General features: G+C 31.4%; 1 protein-coding gene across 1 annotated transcript; it reads left to right on the plus strand.

Moving 5' to 3' along the window:
- The first annotated feature begins 934 nt into the window (after positions 1-934).
- LOC149144112 (uncharacterized) lies at positions 935-1,859 on the plus strand. Its single transcript, XM_089449432.1, has 2 exons — positions 935-1,257; positions 1,371-1,859. The coding sequence occupies exons 1-2, from the start codon at positions 1,040-1,042 to the stop codon at positions 1,669-1,671; spliced, it is 519 nt and encodes a 172-aa protein (XP_089305558.1). The 5' UTR covers positions 935-1,039; the 3' UTR covers positions 1,672-1,859.
- The last annotated feature ends 7,052 nt before the right edge of the window (positions 1,860-8,911 follow it).

The raw sequence follows: 8,911 nt of genomic DNA on the forward strand, positions 1-8,911 counted from the left end.
GATTCCTTAGCATTTTGTGGGTGCATAACTTAACCCATTAGTTACTTCCCACCATAATTTAAGAAAGCTTTGGCATAAAAAAAGAATAAAAATAAAATATAAATAAATATACTTACCGGAAATTACTTCCATCTATTATTTAGGCAAAGCAAAATTGTAAATATATAAACATCTTAGTTTGTGCTAAATCAAAACTATAAAATTAAATGTCTTGCTATACTAATTTTAAATAAATCGCTTATGCCACTTTCAATAAATTTAGGAATAATGAAAAATTTAGGAATAATGAAAAATTTAACCTCTTGCTTCCCTCTTCGAGTTACGCTGATAAATATACTTGCATTTCACTGTTCTCTGTATAAGAAGCGAAATACTTTTCTAGAATGAAAAGGGAGATGGCGACAAAGAACACGCGATGGTGTAAGAAAGGGGCACACACATACATATATATATACACGACAAGGGTGTTTAAATGTGGACATCTTACACAACTTTCATTATTCATTCCGATAAGGATGATTGGGCACTTCACGAAATGGAAGCATTGACTTTGAGTATCGGTCCCCCCACTGTCCTAATCCCATTCACTCGATATAGATAAGGCTCTGGATGAGGCTGACCCAGCAGAAACCTTACCTCAATTTTCATAGAGCCTCGATGGTCCCCACGTCATAGGAACCGCCATGCACCTAAATTCAAAGGGCGCTAACTGCTTGCCAACGTGGCATGTTAAGTCTACTAACATTCGGGTAGGAAACCCGCCAGATGGGAACGCTAAAACAGTTGGCTGGGGAGCAAAAAACTGCCCAGGGAAACTTTCACTTTCCGTCCCGCTGCAAGAACCGAGCCCGCCCTCGACGTTTCCACGTGGCGAAGTTTCTGTGGACATACGGGGAGATGTCCTTTTCTCTGCCCGCTACAAAACGCCCGACACAACTTCTGGCAGGAGGAGAATTTCGGTTGTTGCAGAAAGAAATACACAGAGATTCTGTGACAGAAATTCAAGATTGTTGTTCATTTCAAAACCCTCTTAGCAGCCATGGCGGAAGAGCGCTTCATAGCGACATGTGGTTTATCTTCATCTTCATCATCTTTTTCTATTTCTTCACCCGATTCAACGGCCTCCTCGGCTTCCTCGGACGACATAATCGACAGCGGCAATTCTTCATGGAATTTCTCGCCTCCACCGATGCCCCATGGCAATGGTGGCCCGCTTTTCCACATGAAGTCTGTCGGAGCAAGCCTCCCTTCACGAAAGTAGGTCTAATGGCAACCATATTTTCATTAATAAAACTGTTCTGTCTCAATTTCGAATGCGGGTTGCTGTAATCTTTTTCTTGATTTTGACTGTTTATTTGCATAATTTGCAGGAGGGGTTTGTCCAATTATTTCACCGGCAAGTCGCAGTCGTTTACATCTCTGGCAAATGTGAAATGTGTGGAAGAGTTGGCGAAGCCGGAGAAGAAGCTGAAGAGTTCCCACAGCTGGGAATCGACGATGAAATCATCATATAATAATCAGACCATTCTGTCATCGATGGTCTCGAAAGATTCAGCCGAATCCATGGAAATGCCCCGCAAGCCTTCTTCCTCTGGCCGTAAGGTGAACAATGAAAGCAGCGGTTTAATCCCCTGCGGGCTACTGCTGTCGTCTCCAAAAGAAATGATATAAAGCAGACTGGACACTAATCTACAGATCCAGTGCCCAACAGCTAGAGCTGAACTTTGTACATAATACTCAGAATGAACCTCTTTTCTTAATTTATTGCCCTGATGGGTTTCGATTCGGGGGCGGAAGAAACCTCTTATATATGTAACACATATTTGAATGCCAAATCCTGAAAGAAGCTTCCGTATTAAGAGTAGTGTATTATTGCCATAATTGCAAGGAAAGGAAGAATAAAGGAGAGATGTATGTGAGCACTGTTTGGATGAACGGAATCCGCCCGTGAGTGCTGTTGTTCTCCCCCATTTATGCTTTGCTCCAAAATTCAAAACCAGATACAAATCTTTCTCAAGAACATTTTTTGGTCTATTTCTTCCCTTCTACGCGCCTGTTATCTTTTGTTCATTCCTCTGACTATAAATATTCTTGTGGTACATAGATAAATTGGGAGCACTTAATTGACATCATGAGTGTGTTTACCTAATCATCTAATTTCTATAAAACACTAAGAATCAAGTGTTTCTATTGGAGTCGTCTATCGTCTAACGAGGCGGAATTTTTTTTTAAAGGCAGCGTTTGAATCTTGTTTTTGATGGTGGAAATGGATTCAGCACCATCAAAAACGTCTAGGACACCTAAAATTTTGAAGTTTAACAACTATAACTTGTATTTACAAAAATCCATGCCGGATTTTCTCTAAATATGACCAGAATTTCCATAACTTTTGGGGCAACTCCTCCGCCTCGTTAGACTACGCGGTTTCTATTTTCATTTAAATGTCTTGAAATTTCTCATTTATCAGTGGAAATTTCCATTTAATACCTTATTTCAAGATAATTTTTTGTTATATATTAGTGGAGAATTCCATATAATCCTTTATTACAAGATGCTTTCTATTGGGTTTTGTGGTCTGCATGGCCTTTATGCTTTCTATTGGGATGGCCTTTATGCTTTCTATTGGGTTTTGTGGCTTGCATGGCCTTTATGGGAGATTTGAAATAATGTATTTTTCAAACTTTACCTCTTTATCTTTACCAACTTTTTTTAACAATAAAAAAAAATTCAAACTTTACCTTTTTGTCGTGACAATTTTTCTTAAATTATAAAAAGTTGTTAAATAATGAATCCATACAGGTGAGGATAGTTTTTAGATAGGAGGAATGCCCTGTTATAGAGTTTTAGTGAACCCAACTTTTCGGACTACCAAGTGAGTCCATCATCAGGGGATGCATCAATAGATATTCTTCAGATCTTAATGATGTATCCAACAGCTAGATTTAGGTTTTATATATATATGAAATTAAAGAAAAGATGTTAAAAATAAATAAATCTTAATGATGTATCCAAGAGCTAGATTTAGGTTTTATATATATAGGAAATTGAAGAAAAGATGTTAAAAAAAAAAAAAGTCGACTAGATTTTCATTTATTTAATTAATTAATATTCTTTATTTAATTTATTTATTATGATTTTTTTTAATTAACTAATTAATAGGTTTATAACTTAATTGATTTTATTATTTACTGTTTATTAATTTTATTTAAATATATGGTTTAATTGATTTATTAATTTGATTAATTAATTAATTTGATTGATTAGTTAATTAATTAATTAAGGGTTGATTAATTATTTAAAAGGGTTGATTAATTAATTAATTTTATTAATTATTCTTTATTAATATGTTTATTAAATTTATTGTATTATTCACTTGTTAGTTTGATTAATTGATTAATTGTTATGTTTATTTCTTTAATGTAAAAATAATTGATTATTTTTTTATTAGATTAATTACTTTTATTAATGTTTTTAACTACTAATCTAATTTGTCTGATTAATTAAAATTAATTTATTAGTTTTAATTATTTATTATTTGTTAATATGTCTCTAATTTTATGTATTTATTTCGTGTTTAATTATTTATTGATTTTATTTACTTGATAAATTTATTTAATTTTTAATTAATAAATCCTAAAAGATTTGGTGAGTTAATGCTATAATATTATCTATCAATCCTAGATGTAATTTTCATTGTTTAATGTTATCAATTGATTATGGGTGAATTAATCACTACTAATTTATGTTTATGATGATGATATGAGGATTGATGTTTTTGGTGATTATTATATTAATATTTTTAAGAGAGGAAGGAATAGGTTAATTTAAGGGATAAGGGTTAATTATTGATTTTTAAGATTTTCAAGTAAAGGTTTCCACGTGTTACTTAGTTTTAGTCCATCGTCCCGGTTCAAATTGTTCTTCCTTTTTTCTATTTCTATGGCTTCTTTGATTTTCCTTCTAAGATAGTGGTCTTCTTTTCTAACCAATTTGACCTCTTCCATGCAGATGTAATGAGAGGAAGAGTGAACATGTTCTGCTATGGCTGATTTAGAGATCCTATCTCTTCTTAGGTCGGCCGCGTGTTCTTTAATCCTAATATTAAGAGACCTACCAGTTTCACCTATATATTCCTTACCGCATGAGCAAGGAATCACATAAACACCTTTTTTTCTTTTTTACATCTTTTCTTCAATTTCCTATATATATAAAACCTAAATCTAGCTCCTGGATACATCATTAAGATCTGAAGAAAATCTATTGACACATCCCTTGATGATGGACTCACTTGATAGTCCGAAACGTTGGGTTCACTAAAACTCTATAACAGGTCATTCCTCCTATCTAAAAATTATAAAAAGTTTTTATGAAACATCATTAAAAATGTCTGAAAATTTATCATAAATGCCTTGTCTTTAGATATTAGGATGTGATTTACCAAAAAAAATCACTCTTTAAATTATTATTATTGAATTAAAATAATTATGTTGATTAATATTTTTTATAAATAATAATAATTATAATAATATAATATAAGAAATAGAGATAACATTTTTTAAAACAAATCTAATTTTTTATTTGCTTGTAATTTTTTTAGGCATTAAAAAAATATAATTATTAAAATATTTGTGAAATATTTATTTAATTTAATTAATATAATTATAATGTTTCAAATTTAATTATTTATTAAATCTAGTTTAAATAATTATGAAAACGGTTTACGAGGTTTTGGATAGATGGTAATTGGGTGTTTTATTAAGGCATTTTTTAATATAAAATTAGAGTAGATGGTGATTCGATGCTCTATTAAAGCACTCTTTAATATGAAGTCACTAGTTCAATTTTCCACTTCAATAAAGTGATATATTAAACCAAATAACAATATAATTTTATCAAATTTTATAAACAAAAATATTATATATATAAATAATCTCATAAAAATATATCACTGTATTAATTATATATTAAAAAACTTATATAATAACACCAACCCTTCCCGGAAAAATACAATGAAACCAATATAATGTAACATCATGGTTGACATTGGCACACATGTGAGACTAAGAGTATAGTGAGGCACCAATAATTTGAAAGGATGAATGATTCAACGTATCCATAGCAATCCCACATCTATCTTGACGACATAAGCAAGCGCTAGAGGATTGCAAATTTCGTTCCCCACTTGGAATCGGGGTGGTGTGTAATAGTTACATGATGGATGGAGACATTAAATCAATGGTATTTTCATTAAAAATATACAAATTATAAGAGAGTTTGGTAATCGATGGAGACACTCTTCCTTTTGACAGCCACCAAATTTTGCACGGTCGTCATAAGAGATCTAGAATCTAACCACCACGAAGCGAGATGTATACTTGTTTGACAACACAACACACCATTTTGAAATATTATTTTTGATTTTCATTTTGAAATATTATTTTTTAAACATCCTATTTAATGAAAATATAATTGTTGGTATTATTGTAAATTTAATGTATAAATAAATTTAAACGTTTTGGAACCATTTAATTATACAGTTTACACAATTCAACTTTCACTTTTAATGTATATATAAACATCTACAACATAATTATTATATCCAAGATACATTATTAATCTCTAACTTGTAAAAGGAAAAGACTCAATCAAATAGTAGAATATGATTGACTTAAAATGGGAGAAACATTCCTAACATTTCAAAACATGAATATATTTTCACAAAGTGATGACATAAACATCAAGAAAAAGCTAAACATGATTATATAATTATGTTTTTCTGGTGTGATTTGTTGTCATCATTTATTCAGATACCACTAATTTTTTTTTCCTCATTTTTTCAAAAAATCAAATTATTTGATAATTACACTAGACTTTTTAGGTTTACATATATATTTTTCAAAGAACATGCTGAAAAATTATAATGTTAATTTGACTACATTTTAAATTGTGGTATATATTTTTTAAACTCATTGAGCCTAGAGGCTCATTGTACAACCAATAATGGTGGGATGTATAAGTTTATCTGTATGTCCGTGTTCTTTAAAGTAAAATAAAAAATAAAAATTATTTTCTAAATAGAAAAATAATGTCACCTAAAAAAATGTGTGAATTAAATGTTTAAATCTTATATTTTTCAAAGACATTTTTAACAAGAGATTTAAGTAAACTATTTGAAGATTTATGTTAACAAATTTATGTTGATATCAATTTCATATATATCTAAAAAACCTTTTTATAGTTAAAATTTGTATTTGGTCTTATATATATTATATTTAACATTTAAAAATACAATTTAAACAATGAAAAATAACACATTATATATTTTCACTTTAAAAAAATTTACACCTAAAAAAAATTTAATTCGTCTAAACTCATGTTTACATCCATACTTAAAATGGAACTGTGCTGATTTATTAGTTGTTGAAAAATTATGATATTAATTTGAATGCATAGGAAAGTCATGTTAGGATATTCTAACACATAGGAAATAGTTAAGTATAACTTGGTCTAGTGTAGAGTTAGATAAGGTGTGTTTCTTTACTATGTACATTTGTAACTTACAATCCTACGGTCATGATATGTTCTACACATGAAGTGATCTAACGGTTCATTATCTCCTTGGTATTACCGATACTTGATCCGTGGCTTAACACACGATTGGTCCATAATCTCTATTTAAAGAGCATGGAAGGTCATTTGTAGGGTGACCGTTCATGAGAGAAGCTTATGTAAATTTTCATTCTTTCATTGATAAATTGTCTGAAGTGGCCGCGCTGAGGCCGTGGACTATTTCCCTCTTTGAGAGTTTTAACCATGTCAAGAATACTGGTGTAGTGATTTGTGATCTGTTTGTGAGCGGTGTCCTTTGATGTTCTATCCGAGGAACTTACCCTGTAAATTCCTACATGGTATTAGAGCTATTTGAGGGCTGCATCCATTGGTGATCGAAATATGAGGCCAGTACCACTGCATCTGATTGTCATGTCCTAGGTCTACTGTTTCTAACCACTTTTGGGCTGAGAGGATTGCTCTATTGTGTTAGGAGCATCTGTTCCAATGAGGAACCCATTTCGTTTCACGTGAAAAGGTTTTCGGTAGCCTTATCTACGTCATTTTTAAGATCTGGAGGTATATAGTCTTTATTTGTAGTTTTAGTTATTCATCTCTCTATTTCTTTTGGTTTATTTAACTCTGTTTTTTTTATTACCAGATCTATACCTTTCATTTATGCGTATGCTCTTTACCTTGCAACTCCGCGTGATTTGGGCAAATCATAAACAGAAAGGAAGGATTTTTCTCATGCATATGCTCTTTTCCGTCACGCCTTAGTGTGATCTCGGAAAATCTAAAACATTGAGGGAAATATTTAGGTTCTGACGAAAGTTAAATTCAAGCCATAAGTTTGGTTTTTCTTGTATGTCTGCGTTGGGTTGTGTGGTTTTTTGTTTTGCAGGCAAAAAGAGTTTTTTCAAGTAAGCACGCACCCCAAAGCTTCAGTGACTAAAAAAAAACCCTTTCCTCTTTTCCAAAAATTATTGACCTTTTAAACTGGCTCACTTGGTCTAAAGTTACTTTATGAGAATAGAGGTCTTGGGTTCAAGTCTTTTTTTTTGTTGAGTTACTTTTCAAAAAGCACATGTAACTTATGTTTTAAAGTTACTTTATGTAAAAGTGTTCTCACCCATTATAAAAAGTGAGTCACTTATAATTCTGAAGTCTCTTTATCTTTTATTTAAGTTACAATTTAGTGAGTAGCTCATAAAGTACCATTATAAAAGTGACTTTCACTTATTTATAAAAGTGGGTCATATATATATATATATATTTTAAGTGAGCTAGTTAAATTAAGTTTGGAAAGCGGGAGGGGGGAATTTTTTTAAAATATAACATTCTCATTCACTTTCTCACATTCATGCACTTCGTCGACATCTTCAACAATTTTTCTTCAAAAAGTCATAACTTCTTAATCTGGAAGCCGTTTTCAAAGCCGTTTTTTTTTAATCAGCCTAATTTTTTGAGATCTTTCCATTGGAACACTTAGTTTCAGAATCTACTGCTTCAGTTTTTGTTAAAATGGAAAGTCCATGCCAAGTTATTCCTGACAAAACCAACTATTTCCAATGGTGGTCCTACATTGTGGATTTACTTAGAAGTAAAGGTCCTTACAGAATAGCCTCAGGCCAAGAATCTAAACTTAAAGATGAAGATAAGGTAGCTAAATGGGAAAATAAGCAAGATCAAGCATGTGGGTTGATAGTGATGTCTATTTCTCCAGACCTTAGATTCCATATCGTAGAACTTGATACCTCTAATGAAACAATGAAACAACTCACTAAATTTTTTGGAATTAAAAATGAAATTAGAGTCCATCAACTCAAAAATGAGTTGGTTACATTAGATCCAAATAATTTTTCTTCCATTGAAGATTTTTTGTCCAAGTTCAAGACCTTTAGACTTTTCTTGGAAGTTGTTAAGATTAAAAAAGAAGATGGTAGCCTTATCTATTCCATTCTTACTAAGTTGGGACCAACCTACTCTGTGTTTGTTTCCACCTTCCATTCTACTAGAGAAGCCTTTATTTCTCAAGGACAAGACTACAAGTCCCTTTCTTTTTGATGCATTTTGTGACTCTTTAATAAGAGAACAAGAAAAAACTCTTACATCTTGGTCTTCTTAATCTTGGAAACTCTTCTAAGAAAGCCTTAGCCACCCAGCAATAACCAAATTCAAAGAATCTTAAGAAGAAATATCCTAAAAAGAATGGTCCTAAACCAAATAGGGTCCTAAGCAATTTCAGTCTCAAAATGAAAAATCATTTCAACAAAATGATAAGGCAAATAAAAATGAAGGGAAGAAGAATAATAGACATTTCCACTTTTGTAATCGAGATGGCCGCTTAGAATCAAAATGC

The sequence above is a fragment of the Pinus tabuliformis genome, chromosome X (assembly GCF_031772625.1).
Source record: "Pinus tabuliformis cultivar Carrire ecotype Pingquan chromosome X, CPIR1, whole genome shotgun sequence".
NCBI classification, from domain to species: Eukaryota; Viridiplantae; Streptophyta; class Pinopsida; order Pinales; family Pinaceae; genus Pinus; species Pinus tabuliformis.

Excerpts from the sequence above, each read along its gene's own strand:
- LOC149144112 (XM_089449432.1), top strand. The coding sequence starts at position 1,040 with ATGGCGGAAGAGCGCTTCATAGCGACATGTGGTTTATCTTCATCTTCA. Across the intron at positions 1,258-1,370 it reads GCAAGCCTCCCTTCACGAAA|GAGGGGTTTGTCCAATTATT; the intron begins GTAGGTCTAATG and ends CATAATTTGCAG.